The 27,069-nt window shown below is 35.5% G+C and overlaps 1 protein-coding gene across 15 annotated transcripts; it reads right to left on the reverse strand.

The window, feature by feature from the left end:
• Positions 1-1,143: 1,143 nt before the first annotated feature.
• On the reverse strand, positions 1,144-26,688 carry LOC124409508 (CLIP-associating protein 1-A). 15 transcript variants are annotated; one of them, XM_046887164.1, is made up of 29 exons: positions 26,550-26,688; positions 25,273-25,770; positions 22,956-23,061; positions 22,381-22,552; positions 21,915-22,091; positions 21,475-21,551; positions 14,409-14,440; positions 14,216-14,303; positions 13,456-13,530; positions 12,322-12,479; positions 11,996-12,232; positions 11,453-11,706; positions 11,178-11,356; positions 10,765-10,890; positions 10,195-10,305; positions 9,718-9,750; positions 9,502-9,600; positions 9,227-9,410; positions 8,893-9,127; positions 8,244-8,309; positions 7,441-7,772; positions 7,037-7,340; positions 6,754-6,923; positions 6,518-6,656; positions 6,295-6,394; positions 5,872-6,022; positions 5,570-5,795; positions 4,871-5,077; positions 1,144-4,774 (listed from the first exon to the last, which is right to left on the reverse strand). In XM_046887164.1, the coding sequence occupies exons 2-29, from the start codon at positions 25,459-25,461 to the stop codon at positions 4,568-4,570; spliced, it is 4,434 nt and encodes a 1,477-aa protein (XP_046743120.1). In that variant the 5' UTR covers positions 25,462-25,770; positions 26,550-26,688; the 3' UTR covers positions 1,144-4,567. The 15 variants fall into 15 exon arrangements, with proteins under 15 accessions (XP_046743120.1, XP_046743119.1, XP_046743117.1 ...); XM_046887163.1 differs by having other exon boundaries at positions 5,872-6,052; XM_046887161.1 differs by having other exon boundaries at positions 6,295-6,427.
• Between the last annotated feature and the right edge of the window lie 381 nt (positions 26,689-27,069).

Here is a 27,069-nt window from a genome sequence, read left to right on the forward strand (position 1 = left end):
TTTTTTTTTTTAACTTGTCAAATTACATTTCTATCAGAAAATTTTATTATTTAGAATTTCAAACACACTTCACCGAGAATAAACCACATATACATAACGTGGACCAAAAACACGTCCTAAAGAATCGCAATCGATAGGGAGAAAAGCACTTGCAGTAATATTCGTATCGTCTTTTCATACGCAATCTTCGACCTCGTAAAAAGAATACTTCTATAGATTCTAGGTATAAAGCGTTTTACCTGAGTTTGCTCTTTGTCGCATTGTCAAGATACATGCATAAGTATTATGTATGTCTGTAGTACATACGTACATACGGTAGTTTCAATGATTATGACAAGTTTATAAAAAAAATTTTGTCGACCATCTCCACCATACAATTTTACAAACTAATTACTGCGCGCTAGTAACAATTATAATTATTGTTAATATTTCTGTTCAATTGAACATAAATTAAAAGGGAGGAAAAAAGAAAACGAGAATCAAATGAACGATGAAAAAGGAAGAAACCGATAAAAATAGGCTTTCTCGGTGTTGAACAATAATCAATTTTTATAAATGCAAAGTTTGAACATTATAGAAATAATACTTGTGCAAGAACATAATTTCCCCTCGTCTAAATCCGTATTCCTTTCAATATTATCGAAACTTAAGTAGTATTTGTATTTATTTCTCTCAGTTCATACATTTAATTTAAGTAGTATTATTAATAGTAATAATGTATGATAATAATAATTATAATAATAATCATAGTGCTCAATAAACTTAACAAAACAAGCTTTCAATTATACATTGTTTTTAACGAGGCTTTCGCCGTCACACCCACTCAAAGTTTCAAGTCTTCCTTCCTCCTTTTACACAACCTTATATTAATTATGTTACTAGCTAATCAATGTTGTAACGTCATAAATAATAATAATAATAATAATAATAATAATTATATTAGTATTTTCTTACCTATCATCTATTTACTTTACTACTATGAGACGGTCAGTGTATATGTATATATTTATATATTATAAATATACATATATAGGTATACAGATATACACAACTGGTAAACATCGAGACGTGTATTCAAGACATTGGCTTGCCGTGATATTATTTTCTCATTCCAAGCCCAGGAAAATCTAGTTCCTTTCTTCGTTCATTGACTTTGCCCCTTTTGATTGTTCTATTCATTTCTTTATATACTTTCAACCTATTTATTGCGAGCTATGGAAGAGACTCAGCCAAAGATGCTCTTTGGAATAACGGCCTCTTCTATTTTTAGTTATTTATTTTATTAACGTACGTCGGTACATTTATATCAATATTATATTTTTTTTAAATAGAAAATGATTATTATAGGTTCTTCTCTGTTTTCTTTGTCTTATTGTTGTTGTGTTCTTCTTCTTCTTCTTGATCTTCTTCTTCTTCTTTGTCGTTATATCTCTATTTCTACGTTATAAATATGAGATGAAGGAATACTTCATGGAAATGCCACTGTTAATGTTACATGTATACGAAAGGAAAAAAAAGAAAGATATTAAAAATTAAACAAATGTTGTTTTTTTCTTTTCAAACTTCTAATCTAATCTATAATTTCAGTCGAATATACCGATATATGAGATAAAATATCGAGGAAATTTCTCATCATGGTTTGATCGTGCAACGTGTGTAAACAAATTGGTAACACTCAAAATATTTGTGAAATTTGTTGCTTCTTTCATCACTGATAAAAATCAAAGGAAATAAGAAAAAAAATGCACCTCTAACTACATTTACTGTTGATCCCCCCCTTCGTTGGAGCTTTTGTAGACGTTATTTCGCATTTATGTTCAGCCGAGTCATCTTAGCAGGTTTTGCGACGACTCTCGATACACAAAAGAAGTTTTATAAATTACAAATTTGTAATTCTGTATTTACATCGATCATCAATCGATTTAACTTAACTACGTCAAAGGCTTACGTAAATATTAAATAATAATATGACTGCTTAAACGTTACAATCTAATGTCACACAAACACTTTGGAGTAGTTATTCGAGTTGTTTGCTCTTTTCTTCACCAATCTTAAAAATGTCGCCCTTTTAATTTTACGCAATATTGTTTCTTTGGCACTTCTCGGCCGATTTTAAAACATTTTAAACTTTGAGTTAGATTACATATAAGGTATATTAAATGAATGTCATTAAATTGTTACTACTATTATTAATATAATTACACATATCGCTATCTATCAATTACAGTGGTACCTTGATTATCCGAATCATGACTTTTTTTTGATCCGAACGTTCAATTATCCAGCCGTTGAGTCAAAAAATACATTTCTGGTGCTAAACATACATTGTTGCTCGCTAAAAAACTTGTAGCAACCGTTCGTCAATTGACAATAGACGACAATATAAAACCAAAGTAATAAAATAAGCATTCAGTGGATTTAGATGTTGAACATAGGCTGTTAATCGATTCAAATTTGTGTTGTATACATTATTATCCTTCAAGACGAAAATTGCTTTTCGGATATCTGAACTAGGCTCGGTCCCAATTAATTCGGATAATCGAGATTCTATTGTAATAACAATAAATGAATGTAAAAATGATACTACACGATACTAAAGATAGGGAAAAAAATGTACAGTAAAAATAGAGTAGTTAATGGCACAGAAAATAATTAAACGTATGTGTAGAGCGTGTGTATAATGTTACGTTTACGTTTGATTTTGCGTTCTTTTCTTTTCAATATTGGCAACTCGTTGATTTGTTAATTAATTAATTACTATCTTTATAACACAAATTTCATTTTTTATCACTCTCTCGCTTATCTAAGTTTACATATGTCTTTCCACCTATACAATGTATACGCCTATAATATTTACTGTTTTTTGCATTATTTTGTGCATCCCTTAAGAATCTCTGACTAGCACATATGACGGATAATATCCATATTTTTTTCCTTTCTGCTTACGTCACCTCAAACAATGTTTCACCACCAAATTCATGATCTTGTAATCTTATTCAAGTCCAATATTACAACAAAACACAGACAATTCAATTCATGTGTAACAAAACTCAGTTGGTAAGAATGAGCTTGGATATTATTTATCTTAATTTTATTCCATTTTAGTTGATGTCTTGTTAAACGACATTACTAAAATTATTCTCCATCTTTCCTCCACTTTTTAAATCAACATATTGCACGTATTTTCTCCAAATGATTTTTTGTTTTATTTTTGTAGTTTTTTCCCCTTCTATGTTTCAATCAATTTTAAACAAATATTAACATAGATTGTTGAAAATAAAAAAATTATTATTATGCATCAATTTTCAAATGTCAATCAAATAATGCCAACATACACAAGCTGCCTAAAAACAATCTAATTACTCCTAATAGTAACTGGTATGATAAACCATGAACTGTAATAGGACGACGTAACATGAACACAAAAATGATCATTAAATCAAATTAAACTATTTGCACATAAACTGATGACAATTTGTAAAAGAAGATTACGACAGAGTATGATTTTCTTCATCGTTAACTCAAAAGATTCTTTCGGGAATACAAGACAGTACATTTGAAAGAAAAAAAAAAATAGATTCAAGTATTCCTCAATCAAAACAATGGCATATTATAATCAACGATGAAACGTCACGTTTTACGGCGAAAACACTTGTTGAAATTGGGGGAGGGGGGATTAAGAGATAAGAAAATTGGTCCAGCACGTATGCATTGACAGATGTTACGTATACTTGTAGGTATTCCCATTGCAACAAATCAGTACTATGTACGAAGTCTAAATGACGAGTGCCTTCACGTGTCTGTCTGCAGAAAAACGTATTCTCGTTTTATTTTTGTTTTCTTGTTTTTTAGAGAAAAATTTGCGTGGATCACTCCAATTAGGAGAAGTACAAATATAAGTATCGTATAAGTAGTCTCTAGGGAGTCTTCGAACCCCAGAATTTAGTTTTTTATGCTCATATTAAAACACACAAGGGGTAGAAAAAGGAATTTTAATTTAAACGTTACGAGCTTAAAGAAAATTTAAACTCGCGGAATCGGAGGAATATACGTATCATCGTAGGCACAAACTTCCCTTTGTTTACATTTTTCATATACGTATATACTTATAGTTTTTTTCCCTTCTCTTGTTGTTCTTCAAGATATTTCAATCAGGTTGTTCATACGGATGACAATGCGTACAATATAATATCACGAAATACCTTTTGACGATACAAATATGCTATGACAGTAATAATAATAATAACAACAATAATAGTCCACAAAAGTAACAAATAAAATACTGTAAATTCAAAATTATCAAAGGTTATTTTTAATTATAAATAATTCACTTGAAAATTATGTATCGACAGTTTAATGCCGGTCGTTTTTTCTGTATCCCTACTATTTTGATCCACCGCACCAGCGACGATGTCTCTTCTTGTGTAACAATTTGATAAAATGAAAGATCGATTCAGGGATTTGATTTACTAAGATAATTGACGAACAACATTTGCTCATGTTTAGCGCCGAATCGAGCGAATCGTTTGAGTATTGCCACTCTGAGAGTTGTCTGATTGATTATCGGTTAATTTTTATTGTTGTTACGTGGGCTTGCCGGCTGACTGTTAGCTTGTTGCGCGCGTTGTATGTATATATTCAACAGCTTCAATTTACTTCCGTATAGCGAGGCGAGATGAGGCATCAGGACTTCTTCGCCTACCGCAGCATGAATGGCGACCATGCAAAAGACCGCGCTTTTGCGCACGGTACTTTCTCTGTCGTCATAAGCCTGCAATATAAGATAATTTTTTTCCAAATTACACCGATCAATTACGCCAATATTTGATAGACGTCATGCATTCGACTTGAAACATCGAGATCGACTCACCTTTATCAGGCCGGGCATGATTTTCGATAAATGAGGCAATATAGCGTCTGCGCCCCAGTGCTCGACTATCTTGTGAAGCATTTTAATGCCCGCCATATTCTTGGGGTACGGTTCGGTAGATATTATCATTTGAATCAGTTTTATTATCTGATCCGGCGGCAGTACGGTTACAATTGTCGCTGCGCACTTCTCCGCGATTCTAAGTACCTGAGATTAAAAAAGAACATGCCATTTTCGGTCAAACAGAAAAAAAATATAACGGAAAAAAAAAATAAACCATGCAGCAAAAATTTTCAATGGATACTTCACAAAACTAGGAAACTGAGAGTTACAAAATTAGACACACAGATTGAATATATATAATTCTGATACCTAGCGGAAGATTTTGAAGAGTCAATGAAAAATAGTTATAACAACCACAAAGAAAAAATCAAATTTGTTACTGATACTACACATCGGCAATCAGCCGTTCCTTTAACATCCAGTACAATACACTGATTTTGAAAAACTCGTTCAAGCCCCCGAATTGCGTGTTCTACATGCGAATTCATTTGTAACACACTTGTAACTCACAAGGCATACGTATTGCGCGCAATGTGTACATGAAATGTAAACAAAAAATACTTGTAAAAAAGTGAATTAACGAATTAACAAACTAACAAACTAACAAACTAACAAACAAACAAACAACACAGATACCTCTAATTGCTTTACCAAGGCTCGACTGTTGCCAGAGGAAGCTTCGGAACTGGGATCGTCGAATTTGTGAGCTTGTAAAACTTTGAGAACAATTAGTTCGATGAATTTTGAAAACGACTCTGTCAGTTCAGGGCACTTGAGCAGCTCCGTCAGAACTTGAAGTACTTCAATTTGTATCTGTTTGTGGGGACTGCCAAGATTTTCCAGCAGTGACCTCAGTAGTTTCCTGAAATCCAGAGCAATCGGGAATGGTGAACACTATCGCTTGCTTCCTCGCAACTCGAAGCCCAGAGTAAACTTACCTGAAGTTATCTTTTAGGTATGGCACATCACCGTCTCTAACGTACGTCTGAAACTCTTGTAGAGATGCGATTTTCTCCGCTTCGTGACCCACATTTTCCTGAAGTACCTTCATCAGGTTGTCCAACACTTCAGGCCCTCTGCTCGTCGAATCTGGTGAAGATACTGTGTTTCTTTGGTGTTCTAGCGTTGAAATAAAAGACAGGCATACAAATTGTAGCGAGTTTAATTTGAGAGTGCAGATAAAGATTGAAAAATGTGATCAGTTGCGGAGCTGAATTGTAAGATAAGACTGTGTGCGTTAATAAGTTACCAAAAAATAAGAAGTTTCTGCGCTCTCTTGCTCCATAAATAATCCCGACTTTCAGATTACCACTCGGGTGTCGCAGTTTTTGCAGTTCAGAATATAAAGACGAATAATTTACCATGTGTCCTGTATCCGTTGTTTTCCTGTGCCAGCATCGCATCACCAGTGATTGCATCACTTGAGCCATTCAATGCCATATTTGTGACGGGCCTGCCTCGCTGCGTAGGAGAAGAAACGGACGACGAGCGTCCCTGTAAAAAGTGTATTCCTTTAATTTACGAACCACGGTAAGTTCCGGAGATTCTTTCCATTGTTTGCCACTCGAATTGCGTTTCACTCACTGAATTCGATAATGCCAGCCCTTCCATTTTCTCTTCCACGTCCGCCATATTACTGATACCACTGTCTTTACTGGTCGTCGCTTTCTCAAGACGCTCGAAACCGTAATTTTGAATTTCTGCCGTTGTCCGCCTCAACGATCTGCGGAACCGACGACAAATTCGTTGAGATATCGTGGAGAAAATCAGAGATTTGTATTCTTATTTCTATTGAACATACCATGCTACGAGATACTTACTTGTAAACCTCTTCGGGGTTCAAATGGTCATCATCCATATCGATATCAGTCTCGATTCTTGTTCGAGCTGGAGAATGAGGCATTCTTGAAGGAGGAGTGCCGGGAGAGACTGGATTACTAGATCCAGACGATCTTCTGAGATGATTTTGCACCAGGGTCAATGCTGCTTCCTAAAATACAGTCATAATTACTCATGAAACACGAATACGATCATGGCTTGGAAATCAAACGCAACTCCCTTTTGTTCAGTTACAAAATACAATGGCAGATCGTGAGGACTTACTTGGTAAGGTTTCGGTAAATCAGAGAGTATCATCGTCACTTGTGGTGTGTTCAAATTGTAAAGTGCAATAACTGCATTTTGAGCATGCCTCCTGACGTCCTGACTCTTCATATCGTTTGTCCAGTCCAACAATCTCGCCAGAGCCGAGGCTGCGGAACTATTCAAAGCTGAGGGCATGGCCGTTTCGGCGATCTGCGATATGAAAGTGAGAGTGGCTACTTTGACCCGGGAATTTGGCGTCTGCGTAGGGTCGGTCAAGAAGCGTAATACTGTAGGCAAGAGTTGTTCCCCTGGGAATTGTTCTCTGTAGGCGACAAAGAAAAATAAAAAAACAGAAATCTATTAATGCAATCGATAAACTTTATGGTCAATATAATCCTTTCATCACCAAACTAGCTTCTTACTTTACAACGTCCAAAGTTTTGTGAATTTTGGTTTGTATCGAACCAAGCAAATCCGTTCCAAGTTTATTCAAAAGCCGGGCGCACAACACGTACAACCAATCACCCAAATCTTCACTGTGGGTTTCGATCAGATCGTTTAACGTATCCAGGAATAAACTCAACACTTTAGTATAAGAGTCCATGAACATTTTCGCAAAGATATCCGTTATTTTCCGCAATTCCGTCGCCGTCAGCGTATTTCCATTTGCTAAAAAGTGCTGAAGACCAAGCAAGCCTTCCTTACGATCGCCCCAATGCTTGCGACCGCAATTTTCAATGATTTCTTTGATATCCTGCAAAGAAAAGTGGGTAAAAATCGGGCTTTGGTAACCGTTTAATTTCAGGTATACTTTCAAGGTGTTGCATTGTGCCTTAGTCTCAAATATGTATTATTTTTTTTTCATTATTGTGATCTTTTTTCATTGACAAAGGTATGAAAACAGTTGTGGATCAGAGAAATAAAGGGTAATGTGAGCATGACAGGTAAGACAAATTGAAATAAAGTAAGGCGAGTAGAGGGACAAATCTCACGGTGAGAACACTTTGGATAATTGTTCAATTTGCATTTCATCTTTATCTAAGGAAAAAAATGCACCTGCTAGAAGCAATTTTTGAATAGTTTCGAAAGATACTCCTTACTTTGAATTTCAAATTTATCGTAGAAGTTTAATGAAGAATGGTGAAAGTATAGACTTTAGCACAAAAAGAAAGAAAAAGACACAAATACGCATAAAAAATAAACAAACCAATAACAGACAACAAACCTTCGGGATAGATTGATCCCACAAATCGCGATACAATCTTTGTTGTGATCCGCTCCATGAAAACGACTAATCAATGCATTGGACGAATGGAAGGGGCGAACAGGTCACGGCGAATGGAGTCACAGCGAACGCATCGTCGCGTTAGTCCCAACCAAACAAACACGCCACAACAGAATAACAAAAAGAAAAAAACCAAACATGCATTAGCCACATTTATTAATGCACGTCAAGCTTGAAAATATAATTTTTACCTATATTATCTCTTTACTCTTTTTTTTCTCCCATTTACAATGGTCGAAAAGAAACATTCAACTATACGTGAAGGTTTTTTACCATAATAACGACAGAATTAATAGACGAAGTGAGGATAATTCCAGAATTGAAAAAAGAGAGGAAAAAACAGAGTAATCGAGTATTGAAATCAAAAGAATACAGGGAGGATCAGGGTGACATCTGATGATATGAAATATGAAAATCATATGTTTATTGTATTATTATTGACAATGACGATGGCATAATAAGATGTACAAACGAGTAGTCACTGAACTTTGCATCTACGTTAATATTGTATTCTGAACTTTGAAATTTTGCTCTAGGTTCCAACAGTTCAGAAAAAGAAACTGATTGTAATGATGTTCAAATTACTCACTTCGCTCGGCCGTCGAAAACTGTCCATGCTACGCTCCGAGCAAATGCTGTTGGTTTCGCTGTCGTCGCTGTGATCCCCTTTGCCTCTTGGAGTTCTGGTGTAACTGTCAATACTGTCAAATGTTAGAGCATCGGCAAGAGCTGATTCCGCCTCTCGTGATTGTTGGAGCATTTTTTGCGCCATAACAGGCCTAGTTGGAGGCCTATCGGTGGGGGACATGTGAAGATTTCGATCTCTGAAATCCAAGGGAGACGAAATATTCATTGAAGATTTTCGTTCTTCGACCATTGATACCTTTTTTTTTTTACTTCAATGTACCACAGGTATTACCCACCGTAATTTGCTTCCGAAACTTCGTTCCATTCCGAAACGCTGCGGACTCGGTTCTCTGCTGTTTCCGGTACTCCTTATTCCTTGTCCCGACAATCTTCTCTGTCTTGCCATAAGAGATTCTCCCCCTTCCCTGTTATACGTCGCGTAGCTCAGTCTGGAAGACGGTGAGCCAGATCTGCTGTTGGCTGTGATCGGTGAAAAAAAAAAAGAACAGAAACGGTTTAAAGCAATTAATAATAAAGCTAGGCGTGATAAGAGTGATCAAAATTCGCTTACGTTGAGATTGCGACACTCCTGCAACCCTTGTTCTAGTTCTCGCCATTCTTTCCGGACTAGCGACAGCGCTTTGTGGATCTGGAGATTTGGCTGGTCGAGCTAAGCAGGGTTAAAAGAAGAAACCAGAACTATTTATCACCAGATACGGACAGGAAAATTGTTTTCAAATTGAACCATGGGGTAAAAAAAAGTTCAAAACCACAACTGGATCTATACCTGATTTTCCTCGCTGATTACTAATATCATTATCTGGGATCCAGAGCAGCGACAACGGCAGCATGATATTCAGAATGTGATAAAAATATAACTTACATAATTAATAGATATGTGTATATATATATATCTTTATTTATCCTGGATCTGGACATCAGAATAAGGTTACATGCACAATTGTTTCACGAAAATAAGGACGTAGTTAAAACACACAATCGTAAAAAAATAATGGTGAAAACAAGGATAAAAGCGGTATAAGAAAATAAAATAAGATAAAATAAAGAAGACAATTGAGCGTACGGAAATCGTGCAAATTTACATTGTAGGACAATATATAAGTGTAGAAAGTAATAGCGAGGATAGGAATAAAAGGAGACTATTATGGAAAACGAAATGACGTAAAATATACAGTCGTAACTACAATCGTAAAAACAGGACAGTAATAAGGGAAACTAAAAATTTGTTACCACAATCACTTACGTAGCGTTGCTTTATGACGATACATGTTTGCGTAAACCATTCTTGCCTTAGCTCGTTGAGCTGCTTGCAGATCTATCGCGCTTGTTGATCTGGCGTCAGGTGTTATGCGGCCTAGAGAAGAGACGTGTCAAAATTTTTAGATTTACACTTGGTGCCGGAATCGAGACAAAAGCGGAATATAACATGCCGAATAATTTACTGGGAATTATCGGGTGTACAGATAACATTGACATTATTTCTTTACCTCCAAGCTTCTCAAACTGTTAAGGACTCTTATTCACCTTGCGCGATGAATTGAAATAAGAAAGAAAGATGTAACGAACCAACGTACATAGACGGATAAGAATATAATACAGATAACTTTTCTAATAGTTATTAATCAAAGGAAAGTAATTGAAAATATAAATTTTGTCTAATGGAAAAAAAAATAAATAAATAAAGAAATAGGTAAATACATAAACAGGGATAAAATAATGTTAGATTAATGGAAGGAAAGAGTGATCTACACAAGTCAATTAGCAGGTTACATAATTTATAGGCGTGAAATTGTTTTTTCGTCGATTTAATTACAATGATTATCGGTAGGTCTTTGTAGAATAGGAATTCCAGACTGACGATACGATCTAGGCAAAGATGGAGTCCTTCTCAGAGGGCCATGCAATCCTGCCTGACCATGATGTAAGTTTTCTGTACTACCTTTATGTTACAATATAAGGTAATAAAAGTCCAAAAGCAGCATGTAAGAAAAAACGGTAATTTTTTTAGTTTAGAAAAACCTACTGATCCGTGATTGTCGTGGGCACAGCTAGATATTCAGAATAATGAATGGGCAAGAAAAAAGTATTCGTCATTATTTTTACATCGATTTTACCTCCCGCAAATATTTGAGGATTTTTTGTTTTTTCAACAATGCTTTTTTTGCCCGGAGAGGAAAACGTCTCTTTATTAAAATCCAATTCTTTCTACAGAGTTTTACATTTTACCTGCAGCGCTTAGCGTCGGCCTGGGAACCCTTGGACTGATGCTGGTAGATCTGCTGACTAGACTGTTGATACTGCCGCTGTTACTCAGAGACATTAGCGATCTTTTATAACTGGCGTCCAAGCTCTTGAGCAATACCTCAGCCTGTTCCGGAAAATGTTCTTGGAATGCCCAGAAAGATCTGTGGGAGAAAATAATTCACATCGCAGGGATGAGAAACCAATGATAACGGCGATGAAAAAGAAACTACAGGAAGACATCAATTTTTGCAATTTACTTTCTCGCTGCTGCTCTGGCTTCAGCGTCCGAATCAGCGATGCCTTTTTTAACGGCCTCTTGTAAAGCGGCGACATGTTTCTGTAGTACATTCGCAGCCCAACACTGAAGTATCAGGTGAAGAAACTCGCAAGACGCCCTTCTGATGTCTTTGCTTTTGCTGTTCATACTGGCTGTAATTATCGGTATGTATCTAGGACTGTGGGTGTGCTGCAAAATGAATTGTACGGCAACAACGCCGGAAGTCGCCATGACCTGAAATCACCAGATTAAGTATGAAAATAGTGAAAAAGTTGGGAAAATTCAGCAGGTGTAAACTGAAGGCTATAAATGTAGTTAAAAACGATGCTCTGCAGGATAAAAACATTGAAATATTGACCCGGTAATAAGATTCCAAGTTGAGTGACTCGGTGTGTTGTTAACGAGCGACATTGCGCCGATGCCATAAAGAGAAACGGTTTCAAATCCGTACAAATATAGCCCTGAACAATTAGCTGTATGTACATATATACATATATATATTTACTCTCAAAGACTCTCTTACCTTGGCGCTGTTGGGTATGAGGTTGATAAGCGTCGGCAATACGCATTCTCCAAAACTAGCAAACTTATTTTTGAGCTGATAGCTCAAGAAGGCGACTGTTATAGCTGCTTCCTTGACAACCTGCGATCTTAGATCCATGCAGGCGGCTTCAAACGATCTTTGGACGTTCTTCAGGCACTCTGTGAAATTGTCGAAACTAGCCCCACCGGCTATCAATATACCACGTAGTTTCTTCATCTGAAAAATGAAACGATCTGTTTGGGGCTGTTTGTCGACTTTGACGTTTGGATTTTTGATGTAATTTTTTGTTTCCTCGCCAAACTTACGCTTTCGTTTCTCTGCTTCCAATCTTTTTTATCGTCGCCTACTACATCCTTAATGCTCTTCATCTGTTCCTCCAAATCTTTTGCAGAGAATAACTTTACCGCCGGTACATCCTCAAACGCATTAAGGAAAGATTCCTTGTCAATAGCGCCAGCTTGGCCTGAAGAAATTTTTGCAATTCTAATTAGGAAATCAATTTAGCAAAATACAAAATTGTGCCTGACCATAATAATTTTTTTCAAGTCCTGATGATACTTGATCATGACGACGTGTCGGTAATTTATGGAAAGGTGAAAAATCGTGAAAAGCAAAACACAAAAAGCATCAAAGCATGATAAGTGATGAAATTCGATATGAAAAAAATTGCGTTATGTGTAAATACTTCTTAAATAAAATAAAAATAAAAATACAACGTTTGAAGATTTTTGAGAACTGTTCCAAAATCAAGTGTAGTTGTGTGAGTGAGACATGTTAAGTGACGATGTAGAAGGATGCTTCAGCTTAAACCAAATTTGAATGATTTTTTGTGGACCGACAGAATAGTTAAACCTTTTGTTGATTGGTCAAGAATGTAATCCATTAAAATTCTTAACGGTCTTAAATAAAGATTAACGATACATGGTTCAACTTCCACTAACAACAAACAAATGTTTGATCTTGACACAATTTTAAATTGGACGAAACTATTTTGTTCGGTTGATATTATATTATGGTGGCTATAAATATGTTTAAAATCTCCTTCAATCAATTTTACGGTAGAACAAATTTGTAACAACTATTTTCTTTAAGATAAAAAAAAAATAGAAAGTACTGTTTTCTACTTTCCTAAGTCAAATAGAACGAACAATTTGATACATTACGTTGAAAAATTGGATACTTTTTATAATCTCTGTATTCTATTCTAATAAATACAACACGATTAATTATAATCAATAGGTATGTATCTATTTACGGATTTGTTCTCAATATTCATAATGTCAACAAAAATAAAATCAGAACGCTAATCAGCACACGTTAACAGTTTGTAAGCCACCATAACGAACGATATTACATTCAATTACAATAATAATACTTATGAGAGGGATATAAATGTTCTGCTAAGTTTTTTTTTTTTATTTTGCAATAATAATAGGTACCTGCCGCTGATTTTGCGGATGAACTGTATTTTAGAGGTGCCCTTTTCATCGCAGACGTTGTACTACCAGGCGGAGCTGTATTATACAGGGGAATAGTTAGCAGGCTTGCATCAATTGCTATTAATTTTATCTTTTTATTTAGTCTTCTTCTATTTCGATAAGCAAAAGATCGCAGTTGTTCTTACTTCATCACGTGTAAAAATAAGCCCCAACAACTTTGAGTATTTTTAGTAAGTAATTTTGTCAAATCTTAAGATTAGATCAAATTACACTATGTAGCGCTAAAGTTCAAATTAAACATAATTTTCTCTCAGATAATTGCGAAGTAAAGTTAATTTGCAGAAAATAAATTCTACTTTTCACTCAGCACAGTTTCTCTGGATACATTCATCAGCCATTAATCAACGTCAGCTTATGATTTGACATTAAAGCATGCTTCAAATAAACCATGCCAAAACTAGAAAAAATATATAAGGTTAAATTTACAAATTGTTGCAAAAGATCTAAGATACGAACTGAAAAAATCGATCAAAATCGTTTCTCTGGGTTACAAAACGAATATTTGTGGATCTAAGTTGAAACAAATCAATGTAGTAACGATGATGCGAGGTAAGAAAAATGATAGCAGAGCATGGTCACAGAGGTGTGCAATGAATACAAATGCAAACGACTCTAACAACTTTCGTGATTCCTTGATGAACATGTGATAAAAAAAAATTTCACTGTGATAATGAGTATCGACAATGAAATAAAAAAATACCTGGAGTCGATTGCACGGATTTGGCTGGTCCAAATTGTCCTCGTTTTTGCACAGCGCTTGTTGATCTTTTCACTGGAGCAGATTTGATCTGAGTGGAAAAAAATTTAGCAATTATTGATAGAATAAAGGTGAAAAATATGTACAGAAATTTCGGTAATCAATAGTTTGAAAAAAGAAACAAGCTTTCACTTACCGCTCGGTCGGTTTCGTCCTCGTCTTTCATTGCTGAAACAGATCCAAGAGAAAAAAAATTAAAAAGAGATGCAGCCATGAAGTTGAGACACTCTGTCAGACTCCAAAGGCAAAAAAATTCTCCTTCGGCCAATTGACTTTAATCTAGATTTACAGCCTAGTGACGAATTGATCGCAGTGGCAAAAAGTCAACATACCTAAAAGAATCATCTAACGTGTGTAATTAATCCAACGATTGATTCATCGCATAGAAGAAATACCGCTGCTAAGCAAAAAAGGAAAACTACAAGGACTAACAAATTGCAGAAACATGATATATTCTGGTTCACTTTCCCAGTCTTTTATAAAACAAGAAAAACAAGTAGAGTGGACAATTTTGATTGATTTTAAATTCGTTAAAACTCATTTCATTCCTGCTCAGCATTGTTCTTCGTTAAATCTTTGCAAAAAAATATTAAAAACTTTATTCTCTGCCTGAACAACGGTCAGTACCTAGGTCAGGGTAGAGCCAAGGTGGTTTATGGATATCGCAATGACATCCTCTGGCTCTTGCGCCTGGATGTTTCACTATGTTGTCCCACTGAAGAATCCAGGCGCTACTCGGATCCCATATCCCCTTATCCATGCTTGGAAATTTTTTTAATCCACGTCGGGAGCATCTGTGCTCGTTTGAGACGATCATCTTGATACTGTTATTTATTTATTTATTTATTTACACGATTTTTTACTTTAAACCGACCACTGATCAAGGATTCAATTTGAATCCTTTTCAAGTTTACTATTTTTAACAGTTTTAATTTTAGTAATAGGGGTTGTGACATTTCTTGGTTTAAAATTAAAAATTAAATACGATTAGACCGGCGGTTCTGCAAAACAACACACTGAATAAATGAAGTTTCTTAATTGAAGTAAATAGTTTATTGTCTAGTAGCCACATTTGGTTATATTTCATGCGAAATACGGTGAAAGCTATGCCACATTGTATTCAATATTCCAGGCTAGAATCTAACAATAACAATTCAAGATTCAATTAAAACTTTCCCAATTGTCTGCGCTGCGATATTGAATTAATTTCAAGTATACGTTTTTTTAATACTTTTTTTTGCAATCTTACATTTCTCTCAAAAAATTTTAAACATATAAGGTCACAAAAAATGAATTCTGAACACTAGAATTTCCAATTTGCAAAAACAAAAATTTGTTATTCTCTTTTAAGTGATTCTGGGAATCGGGTTTTACAGGTCAATAATATAGAATTTGAACTCTCTTCTAAGAAATTTTCATTACAATATTATTACAAAATGGCAGCTGTACACCAAAGAGCGTAAAGATATATATTTTTTTTTTTGGTGTTTTATGTTATTTTTCAAGTTTCAGTTGTTCTAAACAGAAAATTAAAAAATATTATAAAAATATATGAGTATGGCTATGGTCCGAACTACAATCATGTTAATATTGCAAGCATTCGCAATTTTGCATAAGGTTGAAATCGAAGTATCATTTCTTTATGTTTTTTGTTAACTAGATTATTCCCCTAAATAATTTCAACCGAACCAAATGAAACGATTGTAGCTCGAACCATAACTAGACTTATGTATTTTGATAATCTTTCAATTTTCTGTTTAGGACACCTAGAACTCAAAAAATCATGTCGAATAGCAAAATAAAAAAACACAAACTATTTTTTTACGCTCTTATACCCACTGTTACCATTTTGCAATATTTTGCAATGAATAAATTTTGAAATATAGTTCAAATTCTATATCACAGACCCCAAAAGCCCAAATCCCAAAATTCCTTACAGATTTTTAGAAAAAAGAATCTATAGGATAACATATAAAAACAAGCGTTCAGATTAGAATCTCCCCTCAAACGCTACCCTCTATATAAAAATAGATATGTGTACATATGTATGCATATGTATGCGCATGTGTAAATTCGATATATATTCGACGTATATTTGATTGTTTTGAACCTTGACGATACAGTGAAGTAAAACAAACCGAGAAGAAACCGTTCATTTATGGAATTGTATAATGATCACCTAGAGAGAAATAATGAGAGAATAGAAAATTAGAATACACAGTCTATTCGTGACCCACGCAAGAAAAGTTTCTAAACGCGAGTTTCTACACACGTGAATAACTCGGAATAATAAGCGAAAAATAAAACAAAAGAAAACAAAAAAGAATCAAAGGAAACAAAATGAAAAAGAAATATTAAAATTACAGTGAACTCGGTGCTAGCAAGACTGTATTCTCATAAGAACAAAATGAAATACGAATAAGTGAGAAAATCGCCGGTACTTATTACGCGAATGTCGATTGCTAAAACATCGTCGTTCCGCGATCAAACATTGCCGAAGAGTGGGAGGGGGAGGGGGGGGGGGGGCTATATGTGACAATGAACATATGTATGCCTACATCATCGATAATAATTAATACCTGATGTATATCATAGGCATATATTACAAAGAGAGGCATCTCGTGTATATGTAAATATGAATTATTCGATTGCATAGATACGAATTACGAATAGACGACGACGTCGACGTTTCACATCGAGAGAGAAATATTTTCTTTACAGATTACACAATAAAACATCGGTTTGAATCTTCATACCTATAAGTATACGTATAATAATATACATATACATATATTATTATACTTTTTTTTGCTAAGCATAATTATTATAATACTTGTTGAGTACGAGAAACATTCCTGAGGTTAAATTCCCGCGTTCGCGACGTCGCAGCAGCACATCTCGGCATCATCATCGCATAGAGGACAGGTAAATTTCTTCTCTCGATGTTACGCGCGTTTATATTATACATATCGTAGCACACCTATCGCTTTACTTGTCCCTTATGATTAATACACACACGCTAGGTATGTATTATAAGCTACCTGGCTGTTCAAACATTGCGAAACCGGCGCACACATCTGTTTCATTGTCGGAGAAGAGGTAGTCCGCGGTTAACTTGATGAATTTTTCGTCTCGGTAGATTATTCGTATCCATTCCTTGACTTGTTGCAAAAAAATAATTGCCATTCGGTTGACCGAAATGCGAACGAACCAGCCGCGTTTAGATAAATAAATAAATAAATAAATATATACGGTTAAGCGCGGTGTTTTTCAGCGGCGTAAGAAGGTTGATATGCCGTTATTATACTTAGGCAATTAGGCATCGTATGGTATAATGAAAATAAAAACTAAAAAAAACTAAAAAAAAAAAAAAATCTGTGTAATATGAATACTGAGAGTAGAGAAAATATGTATAGTCAAAAAATCCCGTATGACAATTTTTTTTTATTTCCCATCTATACGTGAGAGAATCATCGCATCAATTATGCGGTACACCTCGATGTCGATGAAATTCTGAGGTTAATAAACCTGTTTAGACCAATACGTGACTAGGAATGTTGAAATTGAACGACGGTAAGCGATAAATTTTACAATTTGCCGAACACAGAAGTGGATGAAGGATGAAAAAAAAATCACAAAAAGAACTTTTACACCCGAGTTAGTATGTAGAGTTACGTATCTGCTCATAGCGTTTGTTTGTTGTTTTTTCATCGTTCTCTCATCTTATTTAAAGATATGCAAATCTGGCCCGATACTAAACCGTATTTTCGGTATGTGGCAAAAGATAAATTATTCAACAGTCTTTGAGAGATGTTTAATCAAAGCTGGGTTGAAAAGTAATAATTTTTAATAGAAAATTTTGCACACATTAGTTCTACTTTTATACACACATATCGATGTAGAATTATATCTATCTGACAATGAAAGGATACAATGTAAACAACGCGCGGGTCAAGAATGTATTTGTTGGTCGGCGTTGAAACAGTCAAGAAAAAAAGAGAAGCCCGAGAAGACGAGTAGAAACTGCGAGAGAAACACAGCCACGAGAGCTATTTAGTTACACAGATCGAATCGTGACCATTTTGCGAAGCCGAAATTGTCTGAATGAAAGCATCACTGATCTGTACGATTATCACAATACATAATTCGTGAATCAAAACACATATGAATGGATGATTAATTAGTCACCGCACCGTTTAAACCCGAAAATTTCAACTCCACTAGATTCGATCATACGATACGATGACGATCGCTTATCGATAGCAGATCATTCGCCTAATAACTTAAAACTTACACAACACTGATTCAAATAAACAAAAATCACAAAGACGATCGACCGGTGCAGTGATTTCGACTGATCGCTTTTCGAAGAGCGTAATTTTCCCGATTTTATATAATAGATTATGTCTATATATGTCTATATCTCCATATATCGAAGTCTACGTATGTTAAACGCGAAAAAAGCGAATCCATTTTCATTTGACGCAGAAGTATAGAAATGGCACAAGTTCTACGAATTTACCATTGCGATTTCACCGAATCCATGCAATTTCTTAATTTCTGCGTCAAATGAAAATGTATTGGAGGATTTTTCTCCAGAACTGCATACAGAATCGGATTCTTAACCATCGTCAACGTCGAAAACGATCAGGGTACCCCCTTAAATACGAGTATATACAATCTGAAAAACGGTAAATATCCAAAAACCAGACCCCCCCCCCTCCCCCTCAAACACACATACACACAAAATGCTAAATGTCGATGCAAGCAAATGAGAAAGAAAGAAAAAAAAAACCCACGAGTATAAATCACCCCCCCCCCCCCTGAAAATCGAAAGAAAAAAAAGAAAAATCCCAACAATATATGAGAAAACAAAACCGATGTTAAATTCTTCAAAAGTATGTATTATATATGTAATAATTACGCGAGAAAAGAAACATAATCTCGACCGGTCGAATCCCGCGATCAAACTGCACGACGTGAACCGCGATCGGCGTGCGTGAACCATGTGCCACGGACACAACGCTGCTCGTGCAGATAGAATAACTAACGAAGAAGTATCACCGTGGTCCGATATGGGGGAATCCCCCCCTCCTCACCCCACCGCCCTGCGCAGCAATTCACCGTAGTTTTAGAACGGGGATCTCTAAGCACAAGGGCGGCGACAGGAAAAGCAGGAGGAGAGACTATGGAAAGACTTATGTTGCACGCGAAGGGGGAAAATAATGACGCGTATGTCGTACATGCATGCATATGTATATGTGTACACACGTATATATATATATATATCTCTAGAGGGTAGGGTGGTTGCAAACATTTAGCGAGGGTAAAGCGAATATTCGTATGGTGGCCCATATCCACAGATATATATATATGTATATATATATAATATCTACGTGGAAAATAGCGAATAGAGTATCGATTTTTTCCCCCACGTTCATCTTTTTGCCACTTTTTATATGTCGAGATTTGAAGAATAGCATATAAAAAAAAAAAAGAAAAAAAAAAAGGATTTTATTCATTTATGTTTGAGAAAACGAAAGTTTTCGCTTAGAGCATGTAGGGATTTTTTTTATATAATCTAAAGAGGAAAACTTGATATAAAATTATTTCAATTGTGAGATATAATTTCCAATTGAGAGTAGATTCAGGAACATAAGTATGTACATACTTTTAGTCTATAATATCAAGAATTGTTTCTAAACTTAGCATCTCACAAAATAATATCATTTGAGTATTATTAAAAAAGAATGGAACGATTAATCTATTTAATGCAAGCTTTTGAGAAGTATCGTAGTTTCTCTCATTCTATGCTTTTTACATTTTCCCATTCTTTCGTCAAGCTGATTCTTTCCATAAACATTCCTAGAGCTGTACGTTAAACCTATATATACTTAGGTGCAGTTGTAAAATAATAGTGTCAAACGTTATGTAACAAAATGAATAAGTCGCCTCCGGGGAGTCATTCGATGATCCGTTTAGCATAATTACGTAGAATTACAAGACTAGTGAGAATCATTCTTCGTTGTGGTTAAATATTTTTACATAGACTTGCATGTATTGTGAAATTTTAGATTCACATCGTGGAACAGATATTTTTGATCCTGGGCTTTGAAAAGTGGCGTCTTCACTGATTTTCATAATTTTGTTTGTCTTCGAATGGATTTTTCACTAATGAAATTTTAATAAAACTGATTTTGCTATGTGCCATTCTCTTCGTGATCAAAAAAGGAGAAGATGTATCTACTTATGACTCCCATTATTGCTCTGGGAATGACTTTACGAACAAGAAACGCGTGGAGTAAACATTTACCCCAGTTTGTAGTACAGTGGTCATAAGATTGTCGTTCTAGGGTTAAATAGTATTGAGTTTCTTGGAGGAATATTTATTTTTAGAACGTATGGATAATTACGTCAAGACGAAACCAGTCCAATCAATAAGTTACCGGATTAAGTACAATGTGGATAATGACTTTTTTCAATTTTAAAGACTATTTAATGACTTTTGTAAGGCCCATTTAATGATACGTCACGTTACTTAACATGGCTATCGTCAGATACTTAACATGCTAAGCAGAAGCGAACTTTGCAGTATGGGTGTGTCAGCATCCTTCTGAATAACAAAGTACAACCAACAAATCGGCTTTTCCAACTTTTTTTTACCTCTATTACGTTCCACATAACAAGCAGGCCATACAGCGACTGATTAAAATGTCAACTACGTTGAACGGACAAGAGGTTCTACATAAATTACAAAAGGGGAAAAGAATCTGTCGGGTATTAATTTCATTTTAAGTATAAAATAATTCCTACTCAAAATCGCCTGATCAATATTTAAACAGATTTGCATCATTACCTTACGGTTGAAATTTTTTCATACAATTTTTTTCAACAAGTAAAGAATATCTGTTGTTGAAACTTGATCACTTTAAAAATATTGTTATTATCAATATTCCTTTCCTCTATGCGTTAATACAAAGTAAAATGATACCGTGGGGGCCCTGGATTGATTTCATAAATGATTTAAGAAATCTATGCTGTCGTCGCGCAAGACGGTTCGCTGAACATGTGAGATTTGGTTATGTAACTTGGAAGGTGGGCTTGGCAGATCAATTACATTGGATCAACTGTCTGCGTAGAATGTAGGTACCTATATTTCGCGAGTACAAGGAGAAGACAAAGATTTTTAAATCCGTACTCACCTTTCGACGACATCGCTGATGGTAATAAATCCCCCGCAGCTTTTATTTGATCAAACTTTTCTATTAGTAACAGCCATCTGAAATTGGTAAAGGAAAAATATTAATTTTTCCGTGACAATAATTGTAAACAAGAATAAAAGGATCACGATTGGTTGAAACAAGATTTAATATTCAAGTACGGAACAATCATTGCATTCTGAATTTAAGAAAATTAAAGGCAAAGAAGCACAGATATGAAGGAAAACTACTGAAATATCTAGAGATACTAGAGATATGTTTGATTCTGAATTTTTTATCATTGGCCCAAAGCTTTATCTATTCTCAAGCTTTTAAGAACTATGCGAGAATTTATTCGTCGTACAGAAAACAATATTAACTCAATACGAGTAACAAAAGCTTAAAACTACAGCAACATTTTCCATTCTTGTTATTTGACATACTTTGCCTGCGGCACGTTGTGCTTCTTTTGTAGATCATGCCGCAATCTTTCGCCAACGTGTCTGTAAACATGGGCTACAGTGTTGAGCGCAGTTTCCCGAACTTTTTCAGTCGGATCGGACAGAAGTTTGACTATGTTTGAAATAACTCCGGAAAGCGCCATTTCGTCAGCGCCATATCTGAAAGGAATCAGAAGAAGATAGTTGTTAAATTCTGGTTCATTATAACTATGCGTAGATAAAAACCTACCTATACACTTAAAAAATTCAAGGCACAAATATTTTCCAGGTCATTAAACCAGCTATAATTCATTTTATCTTAATCTACACAAACGACTGACAACCGTGATAATTAGCTTAGAAGCATCGCTGATCGCTATCAGAACATTAGGGCTTTGAATAGCCTGGTTGAATTTTTCGGTTTTTTAAATGTGATTTCTGTACGTTTTAGAAAACAATAACTTCTTACTCGTCTAACAACGTTGTCAGGAGAACCAGGCCTTCTTCTCTCAATTTGGCATTTTTGTGAGTGAATGTTGGATGAAGTTTATCTAGAAGTTGTTGAGCCGTTAAACAGCCTCGATTTGTGAGCTTGAGAAGAAGAAGCGACGCTTTTTCTCTCGTTGTGTCTTTGTTGTCTCCTGTAAAGTGACAAAAAAAATTCCACAATTATTTTCATGTAATTCTTAAACTTTTTATTTCTGTTTATTTGAGCTGCTTCGTGTCACGGAAATTTATTCAGTAAAATACGGATTCTGCATTAACTGTCTGAAACCATAGCGAGTTTTCCTCTAAACCATTTAGCTTTGATTAGATTACATTCTGTTTATTCATTATTTATACGTTCAGAGTGCGACAAGGAAATGAAAATGCGGAAATTTGAGTTTCTCAAATGTATAAAAAAAATATTTACATTTTTTCATTTTGGAAATACATTCATAAACCAGAAATTAGTAAACCCTATTTTGTTTTTAATTACTTGCTAGTAAAAATGAAAGATGATATATATCAGCATAGTGATGAAATTCTTTTCTTATCACTTACCCAATCTGTCGATTGTAGGCTGCATAATTGTGGATATATAAGGCTTAAAATCCTGGCCCATACGATCGGCAAGATAAGTGAGAGCGTCCAAACCATTTTGACAAACCTGAAGGAACAAAAAAACAAGTGACATGAAGATAATGTAAAAGTACCAGTGTACTGTACTATTATTTAGTAAGATTTATTATTCAGTTAGTAAAATCATTATCCACCTAATTATTGAGCATTAATTTATGAACATGTGAACGTTTAAATGTGAAAAAAAAAAAGAAAAAAAAAATGACGGGAACCTTAATTACCCTGACTTGAGAGATAATTACTTTTACTTTATCAAATTATTTCTCACGAAGCGAGCATGTTTACTAGCAGTTTGTGGATAAAAAAAGAAAAAAAGAAAAACAAGCCAAACACGTGAATATGTACCTTAAAAAATATTTGAGTATAAAAAAAGAAAAAAATCTATGTGGAAAACGACAAGAGCCACTCCCCGATGATGTAATTGTTTGCATCTAGCACATGGAGTTGAGTTGGTGAAAGATGTGACGACCTTGTGAGAATTTTGTTAGTAAGATGATAAAATATGCCATAGGAGAATGAATTCGTGATTATTCTTGCTGAATGAAAGATAATTTATAAACAGCATCGAAATTGAAAATCAAAATCTAATAAAATAAAAATTTTACAACGCAAGATCGATGATAATTTGATACACGAAAGAAAGACAAAAGTAATAAGCCTACTTATGAGGATGATCAACAGTGGACAATTATGTTTAATGGCATAGACCGCTCAATTGTCAGCTCGAGCATTACAAGACCAGTAAAAATCTGAGCAGTAGCACAATGCTGCGTGGGGGAACGTTTAATACATCAAATAAATGAGCACAATCTTGGTCAGCTAGAACTTGACGCGTGGGCGAGATTGTAGGAAAGAAGCCTGGCTATACTTTGACGAAGCTTGGCGTTGAACTTGGTTTGCAAAAAGTGTAAAACCGTGTGGGTAGTTCTCCGCAACACATACCATGTAATTTCATGAAAAATCATAAAACAGAGGCGGTAAATTGGTATCTTTCCTCTTACAAGGATACCCATAAACGTTTTGCCAATAAATTTTCAACAATTTTACAATTCAATTTTAATTCTCCTCGTTGTTGCTCGACCCTAACGACAAATTGAAAGTTTGGGAATGATCGAAATGGGCAGGACGAAAGGATGTGGTGATGAAAAATAACAAAGGAAGATGCTGAGTCCAAGAGGCGACACAGATAACAAAAATCAACGCTAAATATAGCAGTGAATGGTGCATGTGGCAAGGCGACACAACACTACTACCTCTGGCCACATTGGGTAAGGTGAATGCATGTGTGTCAAGATGTGTGAGAGATAGGAGATCATGATTCATGAATAATGTAAAACCTGTTCAATTTCATCTACCAGCCAGCGTCCAAGCGTGTGTGGAGTTATATCCACCGACACAACTGTGAACATCATTTAGTAAGGACAACTCGCCGTCTTCTTATTGTTATAAAACGTCACAGGCTCAGGGACTCATTTTTCAATTTCACGTACTCGGCATACGTACTTTGCCATATGATGACACGATTTATGGGCAATAGAATTGACCGCTGTTATTAATAAATTGTCACCTTGTTACCGTCAGTTACTGCACAAGAACTTAAGGTTTAATTTTGACTCCAATAACCAGATTGAAACAAATGGTAAAGATTATCAGTGCATGATATTATTTCTCCTATTTTTATTCTTACAATTTACAGTTGATAGTGTTAAAAAAATCTTAGAATAACATCTTTTTTATAATTTGGTTACGACTGGGCTGTTTTTTTTTTCTAATTCTTGTTTCTACTTTGAAAAAATTTCTTCACAGATTCTGCAAATATCGTTAAAATCAGATTGTATTATTCAACAAATTGACTGGGTAATTCCGGCGTTAAAAATTTATCGGTAATTGCTGATTCAGGATTAGAATATTGAAAAAACTCTGCGATAATTCAACGATAAAATCTGTCAGTCAAAATCCGGATTACATTTAATACCCAGTTTAAAGTAGACCGACCAAATTTGCCATGGGATACTTTGACATACATGGTGTGAAAGTTTTACCTGATCGAATAACCTGCAAACTTTTCTTTATTTAACAAGTCATGATTTATCTTGTAGGACCATGAACTACTCTATTCTTTGTATGATTATCGAGTAAGCAGAAATGATCAATTAATAATTGAGAATTAAAATCAGATGCCGAGGTACTATCGAATGGAAACACGCCCCTACTTTCGTTGACGACACATTTGACTCACCTTTGGATTTCCGTTGTGAAGCCAAGGCACGAGATTGTCAATGAAGAGTCCAATGTCCTGGCATTCGATGCTTTTATCATCGTCGCCAAGATACGTGATCAGGAAATTACCGACGTTCAATTTCTTTTTAATATCCGTAGTAGACAGGAGCGGCATGAAGGCATCCATGTCTCTTGGATTACCAGCCATTATTGAAAAGATTGTTTTTTCACCGGTTTACACAATTTTTTTAACCCGCACTACAACATTGTCATCCGATACACGCCGTCATGTTAACAAGTATTTTTTGTAAGCACGCACATTTCGTAACTAGACGCACACCACAGATTTCACTTTTTTTTTTTTTTTTTAGAAATTTCGAATGTACCTTTTTGTCGCTATAATTACAATATTACAGCTGCGCGAACGTTTCTTGACTCCGTGTTGTTGGTTACTTCATCCTGTCACGGTCGTGTGTATTTCTGCACTTGTTTCTCAATGAAACAACGCATCATCCTTCTGTAAGATATTACAAAATAATTAACATTTGTCATTGATACCAATTGATCATGTTTTTGCTTTATTTAGCCAAATTTTAACTCGGCATCAAAACCAGCATAAGAAACAGAATTAATTACGACTAATTCACAATCTATGTGGTTAAATAATTAAGACCGAATTTGGTGCACAGGTCACAGCTTAAACAACGGGTGTAAACCAGCTCGATAATAGCGGACCGAGTGTGTGAATATGCTGGTAGTAGAATTCTGCCAGAAGGTGTAAACGGAACGTGAATCGAAATGCATGCGAACGAGAAGTGATAAGAAACGACAGAAATATAATAATATCGTCGAGGTACATATAAGGTATGAATTTACGGCTAAAGTGACGTCGGTAAAAGACAACCTAGTCAAGTATTTGAATAGATCAGGAGAGCGAGAGAGCGAGTGAGCGATAGATGAAATAAGAAATGACGAATCGAGCCTCCTGATTGAGTTTGACGAAGGCCTAATTACCGGGTGGATTAAACACGAGCTCAAACCACGAGTGAAATGCAGAAAAAGGCTCAAGAGAAAAACAAAATAAACACACACACACACACACACACACGCAGGGATACAACGGGGGAAAAAAAGAATTCTTCGCCGCACGAAAAAGACGGCGAGTAACCGTCACCAACCGTCACCGAAAAATGGAGCAAGATATCGCAGAAGACGTTACGTAAAATATCCCGTTTGAAACTGGTATTTAGTACTGTTTACGAAGAGTTTTATCACGCGGACAAGAGACTTACGCACCTTGCCTATCCCTCTTCCTATCCCGAACAAACTATTTAATATAAAGTTATTAACTTTTGCTGGCTGCTCCACAGAACTTCGTTGACCATAGCTTTAACCGTGAAACGTATCGCGTCGTCCAACGGTGCCGGTGGCGATTGCAGTGCCGTCTTTGGGCCCCAAGGTGAACTAGGATTGTGACGTCATTCCGACGCCCGCAACGCCATCTCTACGCGCCGTGGCGAACTAGGAATCGTGACGTCACGCCGACTGTGCTCGTCATAGTTGTAAGTCGATAGTTCATGGCTGGCGGCAACAGCTTGATTGCTGTCGTCTGTCCCCGAAATGTCATTTGACATTTGATGCAAGAGTGAATGATATTACATTCAGCGTTTTGAATCAACAAGTTCAATTCCTGACGAAATGACGAGGCTATAGCTATTGACGATCAATATAACTCGCCATCCGCGCCCTTGAATAGAAACTGAATATATTCAATGCGAGAATGCGAAGGAGAGAACAAGAAAAAAACATGAACCAG

Source organism: Diprion similis, chromosome 8, assembly GCF_021155765.1.
Source record: "Diprion similis isolate iyDipSimi1 chromosome 8, iyDipSimi1.1, whole genome shotgun sequence".
Classification (NCBI taxonomy): Eukaryota; Metazoa; Arthropoda; class Insecta; order Hymenoptera; family Diprionidae; genus Diprion; species Diprion similis.

Coding starts and splice junctions, on each gene's coding strand:
- LOC124409508 (XM_046887157.1), bottom strand. CDS start 25,461: ATGGCTGGTAATCCAAGAGACATGGATGCCTTCATGCCGCTCCTGTCT. Junction 9,411..9,501: donor AGGAGTGTCGCAATCTCAAC/GTAAGCGAATTT, acceptor CACCGATCACAG/CCAACAGCAGATCTGGCTCA. Junction 5,078..5,569: donor CCTTGGTAAAGCAATTAGAG/GTATCTGTGTTG, acceptor TTTTAATCTCAG/GTACTTAGAATCGCGGAGAA.